The sequence below is a fragment of the Lemur catta genome, chromosome 13 (assembly GCF_020740605.2).
Source record: "Lemur catta isolate mLemCat1 chromosome 13, mLemCat1.pri, whole genome shotgun sequence".
Taxonomy (NCBI): domain Eukaryota; kingdom Metazoa; phylum Chordata; class Mammalia; order Primates; family Lemuridae; genus Lemur; species Lemur catta.
Window position 1 is genome coordinate 73699576 of NC_059140.1, and position 27771 is coordinate 73727346.

At 37.6% G+C, this 27771-nt stretch overlaps 1 protein-coding gene across 1 annotated transcript in view; it reads right to left on the reverse strand.

The window, feature by feature from the left end:
• Positions 1-27771, reverse strand: part of FRY (FRY microtubule binding protein) — a 231492-nt gene that overhangs the window by 149885 nt on the left and 53836 nt on the right. The window contains exons 3-5 of the mRNA XM_045566954.1: positions 17713-17766; positions 3910-4049; positions 203-293 (exon numbers count right to left, since the gene is read on the reverse strand). Of these exons, the coding sequence (XP_045422910.1) occupies positions 203-293; positions 3910-4049; positions 17713-17766 (285 nt within the window). The remainder of the gene's footprint in view (positions 1-202; positions 294-3909; positions 4050-17712; positions 17767-27771) is intronic.

Below are 27771 nucleotides of genomic sequence, written 5' to 3' on the forward strand. Positions count from 1 at the left end.
TCTTAATTTGGAAGGGAATATTAAACAGTGGCTCAGTAACAGTACTTCCAATAACTATATATGACAGTCAGTAGCAATCAATAAACATAATTCATAGGATTCAGTATTTGGAATTCATAAACAATTTAATAAACTTAGACATTCAAAATTTTAGTTTTTAGAATAAATATTGCCTAGAAGTAACAATAAATTTTTTACCTACCTGTTTCAAAACTTCTATTAATACTAAAGAAAAAATAAAATCAATGGCAAGGTCCCGTCTTTCCATCAAATAATCTCGCTGTTGTTCATCACTGTAAAATTTAACATATTCACATTAAATGGCATTGAAGGTATTCTCAGAGTGACATAATCCATGAAAAATCTAGGACTCCTCCCCATTGGACTGCAAACCCACTTTATCATTACAAGAGTGCAGTGGTAAATACATGCTAATGCTCTTTCTATTATTAATGTGGTGCAGTGGACAAATGTTGCATTTGAAGTCAGCATATTTAACTTCAAATTTAAAATTTTCAACCATGTTAACTTCAATAGCTATTTGTGAGTCTATAACCTCATCTTGTGGCCTTTTCCAAGGTAGCTTTCAACCCAGGAGATCCACCGTCTTGTATATGTGACACACACTTGAGGAGGCTGCCGTACTAGAGGTGTATGTCCAAAGTACCTTGGGAAGGGAGTGCTGAACAATGTAGGAAAATCATAAGGAAATGAGATGACCACCAACTAGAGCAGAACTACATGGGTGGAGAAGGGATCAGCATTGCTTTTCTTTTTTCTTTATCTTCCCCCTGTCTTTTCCTCTTGCACTTTTGCCAATTGAGATTTAGGGAAAGGAGGAAAGAAGTGAAGAAGCAATGGAAGAGAAAAACAGCAAAAAGCAGAAGGAAGAAGAGGTAGGGGAGGCAAAGCAGAATCAGAACTGTTAGAACAGCAATGCTCCCCCCACCTCATTTTCTGCTTACCTAACACATCGACTAAGGGGTCATTTGGAACCCAACAAAGAAAGACAAACGAGATAACTGCTGGGTTCCTTGGCACAGGATGGCGGCTAAGAGCACACTGACTCTGGTGTAGAACAGCGCGGGTTTAAAATGATGCCTCTTCTACTTACCAGAAATTTTTCCATCTACAAAATGGGAATAATAACAGTACTTATATGACTGTTTGAGAAGATAAAGCATGTATATGTTTAGCATAATCTCCCAAACATATATGTGCTCAATACTCCTATATTAAATAAAACCAGTGAGGAGGGATGACAGGATTTAGAGTTGCCAGGAAGATAGTTTCAAAATAAATCAAGATTATTTTAAACAGCGAACGTTTTTCTCTTTAGCCCAGAGAGACTAAGAAGGAAGGAAGGTAATATTTAAGGTATAAAAACGAGCTTCGGGAGTGCTCTTTAACTTTGAGCAAGTCAAATAAAGGCTGGTGGATGACAGAGGGGTGAAGAAGGGAAGGTGCACCTTTACCTTTCAAGGGGAAATGTATGGACAAGGCAGGAACTCATTCATTCAGGATCATTTATGAACAGCCCTGTCAGGAAGGCAGAGTAGTGGACAGAACCATCTGTCTGAAGTCCTGCAAGACCCGCTGGAACTAGAAAAAGCGACTGCCAGCTGGGGGAAAGGAAGATCTATGCAGCTGCATTACAAAGCAGGGCACCCACACATCGGGCCTTATATCTACGACATCACGGAATAAGGGAACTGGCAGTTGGGAAGACCCAGGGGAAGGAGAACTGCCAAAGATGTCCAGCAGCAGCAGAGAGAGCATGTCTGTGCTGGAGGGCTGATGAGGATCTTCAAACGCGGCCAGAGGACCCTGAGAAAGCAGCAGGTCTTGGAAGAAAAAAAAAATTTAGACCTATGATTCTATTTTATTTAATAAGTCATTATGCTTTCGAATCGAAGTAAGACATCTACTTTCCCAATATTGAATTCAACTTTACTGCTGGTTTGAAGTCTAACTGCCAAGGGCCAGAAGAAGCACTTGACAAATGTATTTGGCAGTCAAAATGTTGATATTATACTAATCTTAGAAATCATAAACCAATGTATATATATCCCTCACATTTGACTATTTCCAGTTGTTTATGCTCTTTCTTAAAGTTCCTTTGTACTTTTTTTTGGTAATAGAAACTCACATTTAGCTACATCTCATGCTCTAGAGACCCTCAATCTTTTGGCTTTTTTCTAAGCACACGTTCTCTCTCTCATTATAAACATTCCACTGTAACCCAAATGCTACGAAGTCAAATTTTACTGTCCCAATTCTGTATTGGATCTAGGCAGTTACTCTGATCTCCTGAAAATAATCAGTAACACAATTTAAAAGCCTGTCATATTCAATCCATAAATAAATCAGTTTATGAAAAATCTAGTTTAAGTAACTAAATTCTGAGAAAACAGAGGAACAAAACTAGAACTCACTTAATTCAGCTCACTGAAACTGTTCTGTTCCCCAACCCCAGGAAAGTTTTAATATCTGTTCATAAGCCAACATGTAATATGGGAAAAATAACAAAATGATCTCATTAATTTATTAGTAATCGCATGGTTTGAAGTATTTTCAGATATAGAATTGAAATTCTACTTTTAAAATTTGATAGATTAAAAAAGTATTTATGAGGAGAGACTGCTAATGGGTATAGGATTTCTTTTTGGGATGAAGAAAATGTTCTGGGATTAGATAGTGGTGATGGTCCCACAGCCCTGCCAATACACTAACAACATCGAATTATACACTTTAAAAGGGTGAATTTTACAGTACATGAATTATATCTAAATTTTAAAAGTTTCTTTCTTCAACTAAAAAAATTACTTAATATGAAACAGTTATTAATCTCTCCCCCAAACAAAATGATTAAAAATGATTGGATCTTGCATGAACTACACCACATTATAAGTTCAAATGAAATGTAATTTGGTAGAATTACAGGTCTTCAATTCAAGAGAAGTCTACGTTTTTTTAAAAACAGTATTTAGGACTGTCAAGAAAAATGAGAAGGATAAACCACTCACAAAAAGTGAGTGATTTTCTGAGTGAGTAATTTCAGTTTACTGTCTTTAAAAGGATTTTTAAGAAGCTGCATAATCAATTCATGTAGAGAAATCTAACTGCTTTTAACATAATCTCTCTTATTTTTTTAAAAAAGGTAAGTGTATTAAACTTTCTTATATTCACTGCTTTGCTGTAGGTTGATTTCCATATAAAATTATATGTGTTTACCTAAAATATGGGGAACGCACATTAATGAGAATCTTAAGTTTTCTGGCTGCTGAAGCGCTTGTGTAGCAGCAAGTTCCATGTTTCAAACCCACAAGAGACGGGACCACAGAATAAATAAACAAAATGCTCAGGCAGAAGGAGGAGTCGGAGACGGTGTAACCTAACTTCCCGATTTGCTCACCAAGAGACTGAGGTACAGAAAGGTGGTGAGCTGTCCAAGGTCACACGGCTAATTAATGGCAGCGCCAGGACTGCCGCTAACGTCCAGTCGTGTCCTTCCCGCTACAGTACACTGAACACTCAAGGTTACTGTTACAAGGACTAAAATATCTCGGCATGTCGTGCAGGGCCTGTAGCCAGCATTCTGCTTTGGGTGTAGACTGGAGAGGGGAGGGCAGAGAAAAGAAGCGGCAAGACAGTGATCTGCAGCCCTTACATCCTGTCCCCACCGATGCTGGAATTTGGCTGTGAATTCACAGATGAATTTTCAACTGTGACAGCCGGCAGGGGGTCAGTGCTCCAGGTGGGTTACCTGCTACAGACAAGGGAGCCCCTGCAGCACCTGCAAGCCACCCTTGAGAAGTTAGAAGGACCTAGATGCCCTTATAACTCTTATTTTATTTACATTTCTTAAAAAAAAAATCACACCATAATCCTTACACATAAGAAATGTACCTTTTTGATTTATTGCTTGTTCGTGGTCTGTATTCATGTGATTCATCCTCAATTCCATTTTGCCTTTTGTACCAGTCAAACAAGGTACGCAGAATGGAGGGCAGGCAGTACTCAGACAGGGAGCTCATGGAGCTGATGACCTGCAGAGGGAAATGCAGGACATTCAAAGGCTTTCGTGGCACTATCAGTGACTGAGAAACTTTTTATTTCACAAATAACCCCAAGCACTATGCACTACCAGGTTTTCTTACTTATCACAGTCCTTTCTTCCATAACCTTTATTAGTACATTCCCAAGAGCCCAAGTCGCTTAATGCTGACAGATGTTCCTCATATAATAATAATTTTGTGGTTCAAGAAAGTTAATTACTTGGACTCCCTTTCATTCACGAAATCAGATGTTAATTGCATACAGGTTATTCATAGAACTGCAAAGAAATTATTTTCCCACATTCATTTACTATGGTATCTTATACTTCTTAGGTCCTCAAAAATGCTTGTTGTATAAATACATTAATACAATTACATTAATTGTTTAGGAGAAATAAGCAAATCTATATCCCCCCAAATAACCTAAGTGGTAATAACAATGTATGGTTTTTTGTCAATAATCATTCATCCATTAATTTGAGGTATGCCCCAAGTTAGACTCAAGATATGAATAGGCAGCAATAATTTACCCGGTATTAGATTAAAGGCAAACTTATTCCTTCTTCTTAAACAACAAACATGCCTTTGATAGACTTGTTATTCTAATTTTCTTATCTGGAAAGATTCCTGATCTTTTGCTAATTACTACAAAAAAAAAAAGAACGTCAATTCTTATCTCCTACCATATGCAAAAATTAACTCAAAATGTGTCATAAATCTAAGTATAAAACCTAAAGCTATAAAACTTCTGAAGAAAACAAAAGAGAAAATCTTTGCGATTTTTGGATTAGTCAAGGATTTCTTAGGGATGGCCCCAAAAGCAATGTCCATGACAAAATCTGATATACTGAAAGTCATAAAAATTAAAAGCTTCCACTTTTAGAAAGATACTGTTAACAAAGCGATAAAGGACAAACCACAGGCTGGGAGAAAATATTTACAGAATACACATCTGATAAAGGCTTTGTATCCAGAATACATAAAACAACAAAGAGATAGGTTTTAAGTACCTAGTTAACAAACCTTTAAGCAAATTATGATACTCAGTGCTAATGAGCAGTGATAAAATGCACATGTTCATACACTGCTGATGGAAAAAAATAGGTATAACATATCTGAAAGGTAATTTGGAAATACCTATCAAGAACCTAATAGCAATCATTTTCAAGCGAGCCACACTTAGAACTTACCTCAAATACATAATTAGAGCTGAGCAAGAATGTTTAGGACAGCCTTACTTCCAGCAAAAAATAAATAAATAAATTAATGGAAACAACCTAAATGTCTAACTATATGTAAATGGTTTAAAAAGATGTGGAATGTGGTATAGACTATGAAATCATTAAAAATCACATTTCACAAATATTTAATGCCATGAAAATGCTCATGATATGTTAAGTGAGAAAAGAATGAGAAATTATTTAATTGGTATGATCCCAGTTTGGTATAGACACTATATAAGCATGCGTATACGGAAAATAAGACCAGGAGGAGATGTACTAATATATAAGGTACATGTTCAAACCAGGGGTTCTCAGGAGAGACAAATCACTAGAGGGAGAGGGTAGGTGGGAGTTTGAGAGAAATGAAGGTAGGATTTTACCTGGGCCTATTTTAGAAAGGGTAGAAATTTGAGATGAGAACCAAGGGAAAAAAATAAGCACAGACCTGAGGCAGGAAAGGCTTTGGTAATGAAGGTAAAAAATATTAGTAACTGTTGATAATGATTATAATGATCAACGTGATGAAGGTTTTGAGTGAACTGAAAGAAGAAATATCTGGCTGGTAGGAAGAGTTTGGTTTGCCAGAGTGAAGGAACATAATGCTGAAAATGTTTCTTCTTTAGAAAGTGGGAAGCCACTAAAGATTTTTGCACAGGGACATAAGCCTGTATAAAGAGTGTTTGGGGAGGTTTCTCTAGCAGTGAGTGATGGGGAGGACACAGACACACACGTGCTTGAACTGCATGAGGTTACTGCACCAGTTCCACGCATGCGGTAATTTCGACCTGTGCCAGGAAGGTGGCAAAAGAAGTGGAAATCCTTAGTTAACTTAAAATATTCCTGCAGTGAAGCAGGCCAGGCTTAACTTCCTTTTATAAAGCAGGAAATGAGAGCAAAGGAGCTAAAGTGCTTCATGTCGACAGGATTTTCCACTGTCACATTTAAATGCAGCCCTGAGATTGAACACAGCATTGCTTTCTTCCTCAGATTCTATCTGCTCACAGCCTACTTCATGCTCTCTCTCCGATGATGACGGTTATATGTACATATACAAAATTGCACATTATCTTTAGTTATGGGTTAATATAAGTTAAAAATAAATAGGCTATTCCATTTATTGCATTTGGCCTGTTCTGTGAACCTAGCCAGCATTAATTTTTTTTTAAATTGAGAAACAATCTAATTATTCTAACAAAGAGTCCTCCTTTCCCCTACTCCAGTAATATCCACAGTCAAGACACGTTTTCCTGCTGTGACCATGAATGTAACAGCAGTAACTTTTTGGAAGAAGGCTAATCATGGTGTGTCAAGGGAGTAATTTACTAATTATTTCAAAAGTTAACCCAGCACAAGAAAGGGTATTTCCCTAAGTCACCGTCATCTAAAAATGTTTTGAATGAGGAAATGAAGAAGGTTCCTCTCATAGAGGAAAAAGGGGTCACAATTGAGAGTATGACTGTGGCTGAACTGTCTTAATTATTGCATATGTAATAAAATCCCAAAACGTCTACCATTATATTTCAGTAATTTAAACGTACTTGTGTAAATCTGGGGGAGTCTAAGGGGATATGACTAAATGTTAATATGGTATCCTAGATGGTATCTTGGGATGGAAAAAGGATATTAGGGAAAAACAAATGAAATACAAATAAAGTCCAACACACAGTTTAGTTAATAATGATGTACTGATGTCAGTTTCTTAATTGTGACAAATGTACCATGGTAATGTAAGATGTTAGCAATAGGGGAAACCAACAACTGCCTGGACTATCTTTGCAACTTTTTGTAAATCCAAAACTATTCTTAAATTAAAAGCTTATTTAAAAAAAAACTTCTGTGGGATATTTATAAGCTCCATTATTCACTAAAGAGCTGTAAAAGAGATAGAAACTTGTGTTTGACTCCTAAACATCTCTGGGTAGAACACACAATGTTCAGCTACTGCTCTTAGATAGAACTCCCATTCTCCATAGAGAACATCTGTAGTGTTCATCAAATTTCTATAATAAATTTTTAAATAATTTTTTTCTCTCAATTAAAAAGTCACCCTGAAGCCATTCTTGGTATCAGAGCTACTGGGCACACTTTCTATGGCAAAACACTGAGACCATCTCAGAAGGGATGAAAGGTCAGGATAGGGTGGATGTGTGTGTTTTTCCATCTTTCTGTTACTGCCCTTTTGAGCCCAGACTTTCAGGAAGGAAGGGTGGAATTTGCAAAGACCTGGCCCTCAAAGCTCAGGAAGGGAGGAAGGTCTAGCTGGCTTCTTGGTTACTCAAGTCCTTCATTTACGGGAAGCAGAGCCAATGGTGAGATGAATTCTAGCTCTGTGCTGCCGCTGAAAGGGGGCAGGCCCGTTTACAAAGATGTTCTTGTTGCATTTAAATGATCATATTCTTCCACCATAGATGAGCTAGGTACTGGGCAGCATGAAGAGATGAAGTGCACAGAATTGCAGAACTATTTCATACTGATGTTTTCTTTTTTGGGGGGATAGAGAGGAATACCAAATGTACTTTGTAAATGTTTGAATGTTTACTTTGGCATTTTATGTATAAATAAGCTAAAAGAGGCTGCTATGCTGTAGCTAAGACACTGATTTTTCATAAGAATTTTATTATACTTACCAAATGCAAAGAAGAAAACTTCACACATAAATATTTGAAAATTACTCAGTTGAGTCATTTCATATTTTACGGTAATGAGGCTAACTTCTCATAAATGGTGCATTTAACAAATAATTTTAAAGTAACTCCACTGATGGTCTAATTTCTCAAATTTAAGTGGTCAAGTAACTTTGGGGGGTCATGGTACTCACTGTGTAATACCATGAAATACTACTTAATAATATATTAAAGTAATTTCAAATGCAATTTATTTTTACTTGATTACATATCATACTATTGCTAGATTATAGTATTTGATGAATGAGAAAGATTTAAGAACAGTTTATTACAAAAACTTAAAATTATAAAAAATATATATAGTAGATATATCTTTTCCTGCAAATTAGGAAAAGATCATTATTTGACTTCAACATCTTGGTCCATTTTACAGAACACAGTGTTCCCTTGGAGAATAATTTAAGAAATGCTGTCTAACATTAACATAAATCCAATACCAGCTAATTTGTTTTTACCTTTTAATTGCTTATATTTTTCATTTATACATTTTAAATAGACTTTCACCAAATTGTAGCATTAGAAACAATGTTGAAACACTAGAATTGCATCTGCTTCCTTTTTCAGAAAATTACTACCACCCAAGATGGTAAAATGTGATCTTAGCTCTGTTAAAGACGTTTGGATATACTTACCATGTGTTTCCTGTTTTACAGAGGGCATTTTTAACACATTAAGAAACTAAATTGCCACAAAAGTACATAAAACATAACATCTACAGGAAAACTTCAGTAAAGATTTCTTGGAATGTCTGAGCAAATTATCCGGAATTTATAGGTATGACACCAATAAAGAATGTAAGTCACACTGAATTGAAAATAACTACAAGTTAATGTTCTCAGAACTCTATATGTGATGACTGACCCTTCATGTACCATGTTTTCATAATTTCACTGGTGTATGCTGACAATCAGATGGTCTTGGGTTCAAGTTGCAGCTTTGCCCCTTATTAGGTACATGAGCTTGGCATGTCAACATTTCTCTGAAGCTCTGTGTTCTTGGCTGTAAAATAGGACTGAGAATACTTACTTCACTGGCATTTTATGATGACAAAATGAGATGTTGTAAAATATGGGGCACATAATAGAACTTAGAATATGTCTGTTTCCTTCTTTCATTTCCAAATATGGAAACTGAAGGACAGACAAAAAATGATTGTGATGAGATCACAGGCTAAGTTAATGATAGAATGAATAACAGGAGCTGATGACAATTTTATTCATCAGGGCTGGAGAAATGTCACTTTCTAGGTATATTGTGGGAACAAAAGAAAAGCCCCACCTACTGCTTATCCAAGCACAAATTCTTGGGGCTTCCATTAGAACCCTTATAGCTTAGTTTGTGTTCCCACGCTTTTCTGACTCCAGCAGATGTAAATACAGTGCCTCTTGCCTAGTACCTTGTCCTGATCAGTGCTTGTCCCACATTAGACCCATAAGGTAGCAGAATATTTGGCTTCCCGAGTTTGCTGCAGGCAACAGCTCACTCCAAAGCCAATGGGAAGGGACACTGAGGATAGTAACTTGTAACTGTTCTGGAACCAAAATCAATCAGTTGAATAAAACCAATTGCTATAATGACCAACACATTCACATGTTAGGTTCAGGAACCTCAACCACTGACAAAAGTGTGGAGCCCAAAGGTAAGTGAAAAATGGACACAACCCTTGGCAGGAAGTCACACTGTTAAGCTCTTATACTTCATTCAATGTAAGAGGGTTCCATAAAACACATGCAGCCCTAGTATGACCCTGCTCTCCCCTTTCTCATCTAATTATCAGTTATCTGTCCTCCTTCCTGGGGGTGTCTCAATCACTCATGCCTTGGTGATGCTTCCTCTTCCTGATTCACTGCCAACTTGCTTCTTCATCCCTGAAATCTGATTTCTGTTCTTGCCACGCGCTACTGACACCTTTATCTGAAAGATCAGCAAAGACAAACCCAATGGCCAACCAATGGCCTTTTTTGAAGTCATTTCTCTTGAAGTCTCCTGAACAAATGGCACTATTTACCAGGTTCTCCTATGATGCTGCCCTGTCTTAGCCTCTTGTAGTTTCTCTTATCTTCTGTACAGTTCCTTATGAAATGCCAAAGCATAGTGAGACAACGCACCTGTGACAATAGGATACAAATTCAAATTCTGATTCTGATTGTTCTGGTACAAGCTCTTTGGGAAGCAATCATACTTTACTATGCAAAGAGGAAATAGTTTCCACTCGCTGTATGAGACTGTTTTAAGAGACAAACTTAGAGCAATACTTTGAATAGAAAAACATCATGTAGTGTACAATTGTATTATTTAACTCATTGTATGTTTATGTCATTATTAGATGCCACATCAGCAAAAGTCTAAAAGCCAAGGGCAGAGAAAATCAACAAGAAAGCATATGCATGTAGCTGGAAGGCATTTCAAAGAATAAAGATTTAGTTATTACTTTATTCAGCAGCCAGATACAAATGCATCTAGTGACTGTCACTAATAGTAATACATTCTTCAATAGGTAAGGGTCACAAACTCCCTCAGGTAAGCATCACTTTGGAGTGTTGCTTTTCACTTTTTAAAATGGGTTATCTTGATATTTAAGCTGCATTTGATCACCACCCACCAAGGTCCACACTCATAGGTTGGCTGTTTTTCACTGGAAAATCTGGAATAAAATGCTGTGGCCTTTATATGTAAAAAGGATGTCTGTAAAATTTGATAATAGAAGAAAATCACTTGAAGGTAAAATGGTGAGCTCACTGTGCCTTTCATTCCTAGGGCACTGTCCACAGATCACACATGGGGAACTGACCACTAGTTCAATGATTATGTTCTGGCACGCTGCTTTTCTATTTAAGTGTTGTCAATCGTAATCAGCTATTATAACTTAGCTGTGAAAGCAAGTCTCTTAAACTATTTAATATTACTCTATCAACTATAAAAATGCATTCTACATGTCAACGAAGAGCCACTGCAGCAAAAGCCTTTCTCAAAGCCACTTTCCAATGAGCTGCTAACTGCAAACCTCCAGTTTTTCCTTGTCTGCATCTTCCACGATATCCCTTCACCAGCTGCTTTCATGGGCCATCCTGCCCTGGAAACCTGTGTTTTCCTGGGTTTCTCCCATTTTTTCTGGCCACAGTTTTTCTGTCCATTCTTTGTGGATTCTACTTCCTGATCCTAAACTCTACATGATATTCTTCATTCACTTGCTGTATTCTCTTTCTAGCTTGACTCCCTCTTGAGAACTAATAATTCTTAGATTTGATCTTTTGAGGTAATTTTCTATATCTTTGTTACTTTTCATTCTTCTTTCTCGTCTATGTATTTTCAAATAGCTTGTCTTCAAGCTCAGTGATTCTTTCCTTTGCTTGATCCATTCTGCTATTGAGAGCCTCTAATGACTTTTCGAGTTTGGTAAATGCATTTCTCTGTTCTAAGATTTCTGTTCAACTTTTAAAATTAGTTCAATCTATGTTAAATTTCTCTGGTAAATTTCTGAATTGATTTTCTGTGTTATCTTGGAGATCATTGAGTTTCCTTAAAACTACTATTTTGAATTCTTGGTCAGAGAGCTCACATATTGCTGTCTTATTAGGGTCAGTTACTGGTTCCTTGCTTTGTCCATTTGGGGAGATCATGGCTCCCTGTTTGCTGTTGTTTCTTGCAAGTATACGTCTATGCTTTTGCATTGAAAAATCTGTTACTTATTCCAGTCTCCTAGAGCACTTGATCCTCCCTCTATTATAGCCTTACATTGCAGTATTACTTGTGTAGACATCTGTCTCTCTTCTAGGATTGAGAATTCCTTAAGGATAGGAATTCTATCTTATTTGTTTTTGGAATTCCAGGAGCTTGCACGGATCGTAGTATGCTCAGGCACTCACTGTTTATTGAATGGAATGGAAATTGTTCCAAACCAACCATGATTTAAAACCACAGTTACCTTTTGTTTCTCTTGCACCCAACCAATATTGATTCTTCTTATATAATTTTGCTTATAATCATCCTTTCTTGTGAGTCTCATGGCCTCCATTTTAGTTCAGGCACTTGTAGCCTCAAATCTTTATCAATATCAAGCTCCTGAAATGCCTCCAGCCTTCAAGGGTTTCTCCATTACTCCCTTCAAGAACATTGTCTCCTCGGGGCTCACATCTAGTTGCCACTTTGATCCCTTTGATACTAGTATGTATAGGATAAAGCCCCATCACACTGGCATTAAGATCTTTCACAATCAGAACCCTTCCTCCCTATGCAGCCTGATTTCTTTCCTAACACTCCTAGACTGTAGGGAAAATTCGTGTCTCAAGGGAAAACTAGAACATACCTCTCAAGGAGGTATCTGATTCTGAGTCTATTGGGGCTCTACACCTTTTAATGCCTTTGAGCTATTGTAAAACTGTGTAAATGGTAGATAACCGATAGCAATATAAAATAATTCTTGTCTGTAGACATGAAAAAACTGTCCAGTGAAGGTTCAATTGACTTTTCCTCACCCATGTGGAAGAAGCCAGTTTTGTCTCTAATTGCACATTCATTTCAGTGTTCCTGATTTATAAATGTGTCTGTTTGTTTGGATTTTCTTTTGAACTGGTTGTAACATACCTCACTAATGAGTTAAATAAAATCTTTAGTACATGTTCATTTTATATCTGTATCAGATATAATGTATGATTTTGCCTTAATCTTAATTTCTTCAAGATTATCCTTCAACAATACATGCCTTCTGCCCCAGCTAAATCGATCCATTTATCAGTCCACCAAAGATAACTTGCAATGTCATTTTTCTGTTTAGGGCCTTTGCATAAACTGCTCCTTTCTACTGAAATTTCCTGTTTTCCTCACACACCATCAACACCCAACAAAACCCTGTTGATTCTGTTGTTTTAGGTACCTGACAAACTATGTTCTCTTCTAGAAAGCTTTCTCTAGCCAGGCAACTGATCCTGAAATGCATGTCTTCGGTCCCTGAAGTCTCATACTGTTTACTGTCTGCATCTTTCATGTGGTACTTCTTACACATATGGGCCCATGTCAGAGCTATTTGTATACTGCCTTATCATACTCTTTGGGTCTGAAGTTTCTGGAATGTGGAACACATTCCTGGGGACCCAAGTTCCTGAGGACCACATTTTTACATCTTTGTCCCACACAGAGCTGTGTGTGTGTATGTGTGTGTGTGTGTGTGTGTGTGTGTGTATGTGTGTTTGCTAAATTATAAATGTTTGCTACATTAAAGAACTTTATTACCAGGATAATTTTTCATTCATTTTACATGCTAAGCCCTGATAGTTAATTTAGTCATTTAAAATCAGTCAGTAGCAATATACATCTTCAAAATGCTGTTGGAAATCTCTTCTACCTTTATTGGTTCTTGTTACTGGTATGACTTTCTCACTAGCAGGGACTGGAAGTTATAGCCCACAGGGCTCTGAACATCTGCCTGAGCCCTACAGGCCTCCCTGGCTCCCCAGGGCAGGGCAAAGCTTGCTTTCTAGGGCCTCAGGCCACACTGGGCCTTCTGCATTAGCTTACTTACTAGCCTGGGGTTATCATTTATCTGATTACAGCTTTTTTAATCTCTCCCACTAGGGTGAGGGCCTCTAGGGCAGGCACTATGCTTCCTTTATGTTCGTTTCCACAAGCCGGCATAGTGCTTGGCATGTAGTTGCCATGTGGTATGTGCTATGTAAGGATGGGTAAAATTCATGTTTGTGAAATTTGTGAAGAGAGAAATTCTGGGAATAAGGTTAAATTAAGAGCTATTAAGCCCATAGTTAATTAAGACTGTAAAAATATAAAATATAAAAGAGAACTTAAGAAAACATTAAACTTTAGCCTCTAAATTTCCCAATCTTTCTTATAGCTACATGTGGTCATGTGATTAAGATCTGGCCAACTGGATATTAAGTAGAAATGGTGTGTGCAATTTGGGGAAGTTTTTTTTTTTTAATAATTTTTTTTCTATTTCTTTTCCCTGCTGCCTGGAATATAGACTTAATGGCTGAGCTCTAGAAGTCATTCTGGACTTTGGGAATGTAAGCTACATATACAAAAGAAAAAAATAATGTAAGTCCTGAACTGCTTTCCTCTACACTTCTTGAACATTAGAGAGAAATAAATTTCTATCTTGTTCAAGAAGATTTATTTTGTCATTTGCAGGCAAACCTAATCATAACTCATATAGGATCTTAGATCCTTCACCTGTTGAAAACTCCCATCTGAATTCTCATCAACCTAGTTTTCAGAAACATAAACAGGTTATGGAGTAAAAAGCACAGCCTTTATAGTCAGACCTGTGGATTCCAGTCTTCAGGTTTTAGTCATATAATATTGGGCAACTGCTCTGAGACTCATTTTCACTGAATGTAATATAGAGATGATGATATCTTCTTCTTGGAGTTGTTGGAAGGATTAAGCGATGTCAAGTGAGATGAATGAGAAGGGGCTTGGTAAATTATAAAATATTACATGATTTTTTTTTTGCTTCTATTTATAGCAAGAGGAAAATGAATCATGGGCTGGTGAAGTGGAGGAGTAAACAGGCCCATCCAGGATTAGGCAGTAGAAGTGCAGAGGCCCAGCTCTACATACCCTGTCATTCCTGCCCGTGACATTTAAAGGAAAGAGATTGATACAAATATCTTCTAAACAGGAACCAGTTGTATGCTGTTCAAAGGATGTACTAATACAGTGCCTATCCTATGGAAAGTACTAAATAAATGTTACCTCTGCTATTACTACTATTCCTACAATTATAGCAAGGGAGTCTATACTACTCAAGGTGGCATCTCCAGCATGTTCTTTTCCCATAGACAGACCTCTGTGGGAATCCAGATTAAAATCCTGCTGTTTGGAATCAGAACAAGGAGAATTACATAATTTGAATGTTTATGCCAAAAGACCAAGAGACCTTGATATACTTATGGCCTTGACAATGGAGCCACGATTCTTAAAATTTGTTGGTTGAAACAGTAGATGAGCATTATCTTAGTCTGTTTTGTGGTGCTGAGACTGGGTAATTTATAAAGAATGGAGATTTATTTCTCACAGTTCTGTAGTCTGGGAAGTTCAAAATCAAGTCACCAGCGGATTTACTGTCTGGTGAAGGTTCCTCTCCACTTCCAAGATAGTGCCTTGACGCCATATCCTCACAAGATGAAAGGGCAAAAAGAGACAAGCCCCCTCTGTAAAGCCTTTTTACAAAGCAATCTAATCCCTTTCATGAGGGAGCAGCCCTCATGGCCTAATCATCTCTTCAGGGTCCACATCTTAATACTATCACACTGGCAATACCTGAATTTGGGCAGGGATACATTTAAAACATAGCAGGCACTTTCAGTAGTCACTTTGTTTTTTTTTTCACTGAATCCACAGGGGGACCAACTTTTTAGTCAAGCTTCTTTATGACCTGGGAGTCCTGTAATCTCTTTAAAATGAATAGACTTTGTAGATTATCTTCACTCATGGTTCATGTGTGAGTTTATGATTTGATGATCAGAGGACAATCCTATGTGTCTTATTTGAAAGTTCTTAGTGACCATTTTGCTATTGGTTCACTCCTAAAATGTCTCTAATACATAGAGATTTGTACAAGCTTTCATGTACAAATGAGTCACGGGGGTCTTGCTAAGATGAAGATGCAGTGGCTCTGAGGCAAGGCTGAGATGCTGCAGTTCTAACAAGCTCCTGGTGATGCTAATGACACAGATCTATGGACAAGACTTTGGGCTGCAATGTTAAAAGTAACATGGCTAATTAAGTGTCAATGTTGGGATTTAAACCCAGGTCTGTCAAACTGCAAAAGTTATCTCTTTTCCATGATGTTGAAATTCAGAAATAGAAAATTGAATAATAAATGAGAAATTGTGTTCAGACCAATTATTTGGGATAACTATTATTTGCAATGTTAAAATTTAGAAGAACTATTTTCCTAGAGAATAAAGAAAGAGGTATATTAAGCTGGAGGAAAATAACTTTTTTTTTGAGGAAAAGAGAGTGATAATTAAATAGGATAAAGGGACAAAGAATATGTAACAGAGTGAAAAACTATAGAAGACAGATGATAAATATTTACATTCTTAAAGAGAACACAAAGAGCCATAACTTGCCACATCTCCAAAATGGTGGTCCCAAACATCATGTACCATATTCCCCAAGGGTCTCTGACCACCCCAACACCTGCCAGATGACAACAGCATCTGACAACATGACTAGAGAAGACAGTGCGATGACACAGAGAGATGAGGTCCATCCTCCATTTCACCAGCATTCTAGAAAACAGTCAGCTCTGCCAGCAACAGAGAGCAAGCCCAGAGCCACACTGGACTTGGAAGACTGAACGTAAGCATGAACTTGTGAGGTCTCCCTCAGGGAACAGCTCATCAAATAGAAAATGGAGAATTTTATCTGCACAGTGACTCATGATGTTTCTAGATCACACGAATCTGGACTTGTACAGCCAAAGATATGTCCACATTAAAGGCAATTTCAAAGCCCTACAGAAAGTGTTCTTTCTGTGTGTTCTTCATTAGACCATAAAAAACATCACATTAGATCAGACCATGGTACATCCAGCAGTATTTTGTATTTGACATTGGCACCAACTGAGATTTTTGAAGAACATGTTGTCTTCTTTGACAGAAGTTTAGGCAACATCACAAGCACATCTCTAGCTTCCTCTGATGTTCTGGTATCCATTATTCTTAAATGTACCTAGAGCCTTCCTGCAGTTACTGAACCAGGACCTATCAGATCCTGATTTTTTATGTTTATTACTACTGTTTAGAGTTGGATGTCCTTTTACTACTCCTAACCTACTTTCAAAGGATTTTATTTGTATTTATTTTGTCTTAAATTGTTTTGTTCATGTATTATTTTCTCTAAGGTCCTGTACTGTTTTATATTTATTGTTGAGGTGATTTCTCTCTCACAAGATTGTGAATTCTTTTTTTTTTTTTGAGACAGAGTCTCACTGTCTGTGTTGCCCAGGCTAGAGTGAGTGCCATGGCGTCAGCCTAGCTCACAGCAACCTCAAACTCCTGGGCTTCAGCGATCTATTGCCTCAGCCTCCCCAGTAGCTGGGACTACAGGCATGCGCCACCATACCCGGCTAATTTTTTTTTTTCTGTATATATATTTTAGTTGGCCAGATAATTTCTTTCTATTTTTTAGTAGAGACAGGGTCTCACTCTTGCTGAGGCTAGTCTCGAACTCCTGACCTCAAGCGATCCACCCGCCTCGGCCTCCCAGAGTGCTAGGATTACAGGCGTGAGCCACTGCGCCCGGCTGTGAATTCTTGAAGGTCCAAAGCTTATCCTAGATTTTGTGTCCCTGGTACCTAGCACTGTGTCAAGCAAATAGTAGGCACTCAAAAATATGCTGGATAAAAACAAGAATAAGCTTTCTGGTGATCATAGCATAATGTCATTTATTCAGAAGATCTCAAGTTTTTGAATGGAATTTCCTTTAAACTATTTTTTCTTAATTTCTTTAATTCTGTTATACAAAGAGTCAGGAAACAATCAATTGAGGGTCTACTCATATTATCCCAATACTTCCAGTTCTTTCTTATCAAATTGATAGACATTTACTGACCATCTATAAACCACAACCATGAATGCTGCAAGGCACAGTTCATAAGACCACATACCCATATCCTCTTTGAAGAACTTCATCAATACAAGAATAGCAAACATCTAGACCTTGACTTTTGTGCATTTTGAAATAAATAAAAAACAGAATCTACATATATAACATATCACATACTTGATCAAATTGGGGGTCTTCTCCACGTTGTAGAGATTTTGTCAATGGCTTTTCCTAGAAAGAAAAAGAATATATATAAGAATTGTTAGAGGCTCTTAAATATTACTAAAAAAATGCAATTATTTCTAAACTTTTTCTCATTCATTTTTCCCTTTATGGAATGAGGAGGTGCCAGGTTTTAAATGAGTGAGAAATTCTCGTTTAGCTCTTCTGACCTTACTATGTAATGTTTGATCATTACCACCATGATTCTTGCTGTTCATCTTAACAAATACCTCTTTGACTGGAACATTAAGAGTTGATGCTTAGGGAAACTAAAATTAAAACCACAATCAGATATCACCTCATACCTGTTATAAAGACTTTTATCAAAAAGACAAAAGATAATAAATGTTGGCAGGATATAGAGAAAAGGAAACGCTTGGATAATGTTGTTGGGAATGTGAATAGCCATTATGGAAAACAGTGTGGAGGTTCCTCAAAAGCTAAAAAATGAAACAATCATGTGATCCAGCATTCTACCATTGGGTATATATCCAAAGAAAATGAAATAAGTATGTTGAAGAGATATCTGCATGCCCATGTTCATTGCAACATTATTCGTAATAGCAAAAATACAGAATCAACTTAAGCATCCACAAATGGATGAATGGATAAAGAAAATGTGGTATATATACAAAATGGAATACTATTCAGCCTTAAAAAGAAGGAAATCCTGTTATTTGTGACAACATGGATGGACCTGGAGCAGCAGTCCCACCCTTTTTGGCACCAGGGATTATTTCCATGGAAGACAATTTTTCCACAGACCTGGGGCTGTTGTGGGTTGGGGGGAGGTGATGCGGAGCTCAGGCAGTATTGTGCAACCTGTTTCCTAACAGGCCACTGACTGGTACCAGGCCACGGCCTAGGGGTTGGGGACCACAGACCTGGAGGACATTATGCTAAGTGATATAAGCCAGGCACAGAAAGGCAAATACTGCATAATCTCACTTTTATGTGAAATCTAAAAAAATCAAATTCACCAAATCAGAGAGTAGAATGGTGGTTTCCAGGGACTGGTGAGGGTTGGGGGGGAATAGAAGATGTTTGTGAAAGGACACAGAGTTTCAGTTAAACAAGAATAAGTTCTGGAGATCTATTGTATAACACGGTGACTATAGTTAATAATATTGTCCTGTGCTATGGTCTGAATGTACCCCCCCCAATTCATATGCTGAAACCTAACCCTCAAGGTGATGGTGTTATGAGGTGGTGCCTTTGGGAGGTAATTATATCACAAGGGCAGAACTCTCATGAGTTGGATGAGTGCCCTTATAAAAGAGGCCTTAGGAGCTTGTCTGCCCTTTCCACCATGTGAGGACAGAGTGAGAGGGCATCATCTATGAGGAAAAGGCCCTCACTAGACACCAAATCTGCCAGCACCTTGGTCTTGGACTTCTCAGCCTCCAGAACTGTGAGCAATAAATTTCTGTTGTTTATAAGCCACCCAGTGTATGGTAATTTGTTACGGCAGCCTGAATGGACTAATACATATTGTATACTTGAAAATTGCTAAGAAAGTAGATTTTTAAACATTCTCACCACAAAACAATGAGAATGTAAGGTGATGGATATGTTAATTAGCTTGATTTACTCATACATATATCAAAACGTCATGTTGTACATCATAAATATGTAATTTTTATTTGTCAAATTTAAAAAAAAGAATCTGATACTATAAGTGGTGCTATGTTTTCAATGGAAACCACATAATAAAACCCATAGAATTTATTTGAAAAATTTTCTTATTTATCTTGGGACTTGACAGATAACAAAAAGTTGAAAGTGATACACTATTCTAAGTCCTTAGATTTAGAAACAAAATAAATTCTATGTATTAGATTAGTATTGAGGTATTGGTATTGAGAGACAACCTACCAATAATATATTTACTAGGTGTAATTGGTGAATTTGGGGCATGCGATTTGTCTTGCTTCACATCTAACTCTCTGCAAAAATAATGTGGGTAGTGACAAGAATCTATAGAGATAAGTCTCCCTAATCATTTTATCATTATTTACATTAGGAAGCCTTAACTTACTTTCAAGCAAGGCATTTTATAATTACTTACCCTTATTTGTATTTTGTTTTTACCGTTGAAGTTAATTCCGATCTAAAATTTGGTTCAGGATTAGAAATCATGCAAAAATTATACATCAAAAAGGAATAAATTTTACTTTGGCCAATGTAGGTGCCCTAGAAAGACTCTATTTATATTTATCTGCTCACATAGACCCTCTCATTGTGAGTCTAGTCCCTCCTCCAATCTTGTCCTACACTGGCAAAGATGGTATGTACCTAAGGCAGATGCAAGCCCCACCCACATCCCATAAAGTCTTTGTTCTTGAAGAAATGCACGTGGAGGCTCATCCAGGATATCTGAATTTTCGCTAAGAGCCTTTTGAATCAACTACTCTGTCTCATTTGGAAAATATACAGCTTCAAAATGTGTGTTCATCTAAAATAAAAAGAATACTGTGTTCTTACGGGTTAGTAAACACTTTTTCTTCAAAGTATGCTATTTAGGACCTATTAGTGGGAGATTGGATACAAAAATATAGATAAGAACAAAGAAGAACAATTAAAGAAGCAACAGATTCAATTGATTGTACAAGAGGACAAATCCAACAATTACATGGGAAAGCATTTCCTGTATATGTAAAGGTTATAATGTCATATAATGTCATCCGAAGTTCTCTGTAATACCAAGTAAAACACAAATATGAAAATTAAAGAAGTGAAAACAAGCGTCATCGGATCCCATAAATTTCCTTGGAACAAACCCAGTATGAACATTTCTAATCGATCTTTTATTGAGTCATCACTCAGCAAGGACTAAAGGTTCACAGTATGTCCAATGCTACACGCTGGGTGCAGTACTGAAGAACACACGATTCCTGCCATGGGGGAGAAGAGTCAGAAAGGGGAAAACCTAGTCAATGATTTCTTATGAGTGTTACCTCTCCTTGTTCATTATTGAAACCTCAGCTCAACTCTCACTTCCCCAGGGAAGCCCTTCTCTGAGCTGTTCCCCAGCACCAGGTCTGCCCTTCCCTGTTACAAGCCTACAAAGCTTCACATGCTTTTCCTTTCACAGCACTTCCCAGAGGGTGAAGCCACATCAAAGTGTAGAAGCAAGTTGCAGAATTACACATTCATGAGAGAGGCGCTGAGCACCACCCCATGAGGGAGGCGAGGCAGCAAGCACCAGAAACGCAGTGACCTCTCTGTTTCTCTCAACATTTAAAGTCACAGAGCAGAGAATCGCTTGGTGCTGGCTACAGATCTGGGAAATTAATAAAAGCTCTAGGCCAGAGGTGTCCAGTTTCTTCAAATATGAAGATCCCCTTTTTGTGTGTGTGTATCTATTTTAAATTTTAGAAATTTTTTATGCTTTTTATTGTCATAAAATATACACAAGTATACAATTCAGTGGCATTAAGTACATTCACAATGTTGTTCAACCACAATCACTATCTATTTCATTAAGACCCTCTCTCTGTCTTCATAATGCCAGAAATTTTCCAAAAGTTCTCAACCACAAAACACCTACTCATATCCCAAACATACAAGATAGTAATTTTATTTTAGTGTCTATTCTTTGAAACCATACATAACGATAGAGAGCTAATGCTATGGCTTCAGTGACACTTTGAAATGGCTCTGTAGCAGAGTAGCAACAATATTTATTTTATATGTATTAGAAAAATGAGAATACACGTATATAAGAGATCATAAAACCCAGCCAGAAGATGCTGCTCAGCACACCTGTGGGTCTGTAGACGCTTATGATTGCTCAGGAGTCCACATGTTGGGAGCCCACACTGCAGTTCCCCGTTACTATCACCTGAAAGAGGATCCTGTCACAGTGGGGAAGGAAGATGACTATGTCCACCCACACCTCAAAGCTTCCCATGCCTAAAGGTTATTTTTTCCCACTACAAACTGGGTGGGAAGCTGATAACATGACATTTTACACTTACACATTTTCACATACATATGAAGATAAGAACATATTGCAAGTCTCACTTTCTCTGGTAGAAAACATTGATATAAGTTGTTGCTATACACAAAAGTCAAGTCCATTGGCCAAGAACCTGGGTTGAATGCCTTCAATAAAATAATACCCCAAGTTTTCCTTATCTATTTCACATAATATACTGTCTCAATCATATTCTTTGAAGACTTAGTTCAAATGTCACTTCTAAGACAAAGCCCCTCCCCAGTCTTCCCTGGCAGAGTCACCTGTTAGTTATCACACGGTGCTTTGTTTGCATCTATTCTTGTCAGCATTTCCATCATGTAACTTGTCTGTCTCCTCCATACCCTAGTTCACAGTTGGGACTATTGTCAGGGTTTGTTAAATGGCTGACTATATCCCTATGCACTTGGGAAGATAGCTTTGGGCACAGAGAATCAAGTTTACATTTTAATATTACCAAGATTATCTTTGCATCAACATAGATTTTATCAGTATAAGGAGGCTTAAGAGTAGGCCTTGGGGAGAGAATATCACACTGGCTAAAAAATAAAGAGAAAAAGAAAGATGGAAGGAAGGAGGGAAGGAGGAGAAAGGAGGACGGAAAAAGTATGAGGAAGGAAGGAATGGCAGAAGGAGGGAAAGAAGGAAGGAGGGAGAGAAGGAAAGAGGAATGAGAAAAAGAGAAAATAAAGGAAGAATTGGGGAAGAAAAGAAAGAGAGAAGAAGGAATGAAGAGATTAAAAAAAGAGACAAAAGGAGAGCAGCAAACTTGCTCTGGCCCAGAAGAGGGCCATCTGAATGCAGGGCAAAGATCAGTAAGGCTCAGACCTGCTTAAGGAAAGAGAACTACAGAGGCGTGTTCCGCTTGAGGTTCTCCCAGGGGAGACCAGAGTCACAGAATTCAGGGTCTGTACATTCAGAAAATCCTGGCTCCCAAAGAGCATTAAATAAGTGGGAAAGAAAATATAACACAGAATAAACAATGGCTATTTAACCAACAAATTAAAACAGAATATGGCAAAGGAGGCTCAAAATAATGGTATCATTCATCAAGAAAGAACAGTATATGTCAAGTAAGAACAGAAAGACTTCATATACTTTTAAGATTTGTACAATTTTATTTATGTACTAAAGGTTCATTAATTGAATATATTTGTTTTGCAAAATAATTCTGAAACAGCATAACTTTGGGGTGCTGGATCCCTGAAAGTTCTTAGCCGTCCAAAGCTGGAGGCCTTAAGTGGTGACTCTACTTTACCAGACCCTCCAGTTCACTGGGTGACAGTGAGCAAAAGAGGACCAGGAAAACCAAAAACACTGGGAGACTTGGCACTGGACATCAGTGGTGTTCACAGTATAATAAAAAAAAAAAACACCTAGACATTATATGTCCCTTCTGATGGAAAAAAAAAAAATACGAAATAGTCTTAACCAACCAACCAACCAATCAAACAACTGAAACCTGAATCTGACCAAGCCTTTAGATCTAATTTCTAATTTTTAGGAAATACAAGAATTAGAAAAATATGTTACACTGTGCCTCAAAGATGCAATCAGCAAAATCCAGACTGAAGGAAACTCAGTGGGAAAGAAAGATGTTTCCTCAGTAAATAAGTCTCCAAGAGGGAGATAAAGAGAAATGGAGGGGATCCTGGTGATTTTTTAAGAAGCCTATTGCAATGTGTGGATCTTATATGGCTCCTGATTCAAATAATTTGTGAAAAGAAAATATAACATTCATGAGACAACTGGCAATTTGAACACTTACTGGACATCTGATGATGTTAAGGGATTATTATTAAATTTTTAGGTGTAGCAAGAGTATTTCAGTTTTGTTCAAAGAAGAATCTTTATATTTTTAGAGATACATACTGACATGCTTAGAGATGAGATGATTAGGTTCCTAGTATTTGCTTCAAATTGTATTGGGGGAGGTGCAGGGAGTGTACAGTGAATTGGCCATGAGTTGATAATTGTTGAAGATGATCATAAGGTTCATGACGCTAGTTTGTTTGCAGATGTTTATGTTTGAAATTCTCCATAAAAAACCAGTCAAACAAAAACTAAAAATAGGAGGTCATGATGTATTACTTATCATCGTTAAAAAGAAAAACCTTATAATATCTCTTTTAAAGATAGTAGAAGCCATTCTCAAAACTTATTTCAATAGCACTTATCCAATGTTTTGTCCTTTCCTGACGGGGTTGCAGAAGGGACCCACTATCCATTCCTCCCCCTGTACGGGTAGGATTTGGGTAGTGAATATCTCACCTGCTGTGTGAGAGGTGAGATGCAGGTCTCAGTCTGCACTCTGGGCTTTTCTTTGAGTTTTCTCCCCCTGAATTAAGGAGCTCTGCTGTTCCAACTGGGTGACCGTGAGCACCTATGATGAAGGGGGATTTTCTCCTGTGATGAAGAATTCTGTAGGAGTTTCGGTATTTCCATGGGGAAAGGGCAAGGTTCCTGTTTGTGCTCCTAACACCTTGGGGAATTCCAGACTTCCCACCCTCTTCTTAAAAAAGGAAGAAGACTTAGAAAAAGACTCTGAAAGTAGACTCTCATGTCTGCATCTTCCTAAGAAGGGCAGAGGAAAGCTATCAACTTCCACTTTAATTTTAAACAATTCCAGTGTACACTGGCTACATTTTCACTTCACAATCTTTTCACACCAGGTATCTCTGTAATCTCTGTGAGGAAATAAAGATGGCCACACAGGACAGCCACAGGCAGTGAGGAGTCTAGAGAGAGTCTTATGTATCAAGGGGTGTTTTATTTGAAGAATACAAGGGGCTCATTTAATAAATCATTTTCTACCTCTGACTTTTTGGCAGGCAGCCCCCCTCCAACAAAATGCCAAGTGTGCTCCACACAGGTAAGATTTCACTAATCTAGAAAGGTCCAAATCATTATTGCCCTCAGAGACATTTCAATAAATTTATTTAACTTGGCAATGTTATTGGAATTAATCTGAGATTATTCAATTGGTTAAATATATCACCAATCTGGCCCAACATTCTATTTTAATGTCTTTTGATTATTACATCAGTTGCATATAGCAGTTAAGTACATGGGCTTTGAAATTTAAGAAGCCTGAATTTGAATCCTAGGCCCCTCACTTACAACATTAGGACCTTACTGAACCTCTCTAAGCTTCAGTTATCTTTTAGGTAAAATGGGGATAAATAACACCAACCTACATCATAGGACTGAAAGATGAATGGCATAAAGTACTCAGAAATTGACTGCCATTGGTATTATTAAAATTCCTTTTAATATCATTAGTATTGGAATTAGATAATATTAAGAGGTGTGCCCTCTTTCATCATGTTCAGAAGCTGAAGCTAAGTTCTACATCTTTTCCTGGGGCAGTGCATACTCCTGCTGACATTAATTAAAGCTTTAATTTCAGTTTCCTGGAAGCTTCCAAGTGTAACTAGAAATTTGTATTACAGAAAATAGGAAAAAAAATTATAAAGAGTAATTGCCCTTCCGTCTTAAAAAAAAGAGCCTAACATTATTACAATGGCTTTTATTCTTAATATGTAATTTAGAGGAAACCTTTTAATTTAATGGTGGGGTGGCTATAAAAACAACCAAGTTAAAAAAAACCACAGCAAAACAACCAACCACGAAACTTCTCAAGTCTTGAAACTACAGCATTTTTGATTGTAAGAACATGTTCATGCATAATGAATTGAAGACTTTGATACCATCAGCAGGGAAATTTTATAATACAAATGTCTGGTCTGAGTAATTAACAAGACTTTCAGAACGGAATTACTGCAGTTAGGATCTGTCTTCTACACCACAACGTGGGAAGATGCTGAGCAGGGAGCTGCCCCTTCCCCGGGTGATGGTGCCCTTCACAGTAGAGAGCTGTGCACCCAACTGTCAGCACAGGGCAGTAGGCACCTTGCTTCAGTCTGAACCAAAGAATAATAGGGCTCAAAATGTTTTCATGTCTGACATATTCTTTTCTTCACATCTTATTTGTGCCAGCTTTGACTCAACTTTGGAAACAAATGTAAGGAGTGAGCCTGAGGACTCACAGTTCTGAATATTGACTGTTTCTCCCTAAAAGACACCTCTAATGTGAGGGGCAATCAGGGACCCAGGGGTGTGATTCATCTTGAAGATGTATGCTGGTCCTGTCGATTGCCTATACGGATCATTGAACTTCTGGCAGAAGACTGAGCGCTTGATGCCTGCCTTGGTTTCTCCAGGTAAAAACAGACATCACCCTACGACACCCTGACTAGGTTTCTATTAATAGTAAGAACTAATGAGCAATAGTTTAAACTCTTGGAGATCTGTGGAAGAAGTGTGCTTATAGAACTGCCGGAACTGTTTCCCTTTTGTTCTATTTAGTTACTAAAATGAATTTCTTTAAGAAAAACAATATATATTGATTTTTCCCCAAAACATTGGTGGGGGGTGGGGTGGAAACCAAGACCAATAGAATGAGGTAGAAAGTATCTCAAACAAGTTAAAGGTACTAGTGGGTAAGATGCTGTCCAGTATCCTATGCTATGCAAAGTGAAGGCAGATACAAATCTGGAAGGATATTATGGCACTTTTTTTTTTTAAGTAAAATCTCTTGAGATAATCTGTCCTATTTGAAACGGTTTTGCTCATTTCAGTGGAGCTTATTTCTCTGCCAAATTTAACAATCCATTATTTGAACAGTGGAGGGGAAACTTCAATTAAATTCAACTACCAAGTTAATCTTCATTTTAATTGAACAAAAGAGCAGCTCTCACAGGCATTCTTTAAAGAAAGAAAACCCAAAAAACTACAGCAGCTACCAAGAAATGTAAGAAGATGCAACCTTTCTCTTTTGTTTCTGGGCTACATTCTGCTTTGTTGGTATTTTTGATTTTATTTGACCCACCATAGCCCTGGTAACGGTGCACGCCATGTTCACTCACCGGGCTTTAGTACCTGTGGATGGATCTTGGCTGCCCCATGAGCCGACTCCTCACTATTGCTTGTGTCTCACCTCCCCTCTCTTCTCTTTCTCTCAGCCACCTCATGCTTCAGCCTTTTCATCTCAGAGCCTTCCTTGAGTTCACATCCACCTCTGGCGGAGGTTTCCTTTCTACTCTTCCTCTCACACTCACTTCTCCAACGGGTGGTCTACACTTCCTTCCTTCCCTTCCTCCCCTATTCTTGCTTCAACAACCTGCAATATGGCTTTTCTCTCACCACTAAAAAGAGTCTCCCCAGAGACCCCAGTAATTTTCCAAACAGCAAATCTGGTGACCATCTTTCAGTATTTTTCTTCCTGGATCTTTCATCTGCAATGAGACACTACCTATCACTCCCTTCCTTGCACTTGAATCACCCCACCTCCCGCCTGTTCTCCTCCCACTTCTTAAGACATTACTTCTCTGTGGCCTTCTTAGGCTAGTCTTTTTCCTGAAATGTTTGTGTTCCCTGGAGCTGAATTGTCTTGGGAAAGCCTACTGGAACATTCCAAAGCTAACTCCCTTCAATCCATGTGATGACAACTTAGGAATTGAATAGAAATTCCCAAAGTCATCAGAAATATCACCAAATGGAATATCGTGTTTCAAAAAATTTAAAAAATTGGAATGTACTAGATATATACTGAAACAGCAGCCAAAAATAGCTAATAAAACATAAATCAAATTATTGTTAGCATGACCTATGGAAATCAAAACTTGTGCTGGTTAAAATTGCTACAATGCTACAGTAAAGATTGCTGCTGCCCAAAATTGTACTGATGACTTTCAGAAACGTCAAAATGCAAAATGTTGTGTGGAAACATAACAATATTATATCATAGTGATTGTAAGGAATAAGCTGTCAGTACTTATAATTATGCCATTATTACTGAATGTGCTTTTATTGGCATTTTCTGTAACTCTAAAACATGATGATATATTTTTAGATGCTGTTTTGTTTGTGTTAAAAAAAATGTCTTTGTAAATAGTAAAAAGAGCATATAATCAGAAAGATCTAGACTGAAAATACCTTAAGGAATAACCTTTGCCCTTCTCAAAAAGAGGAAA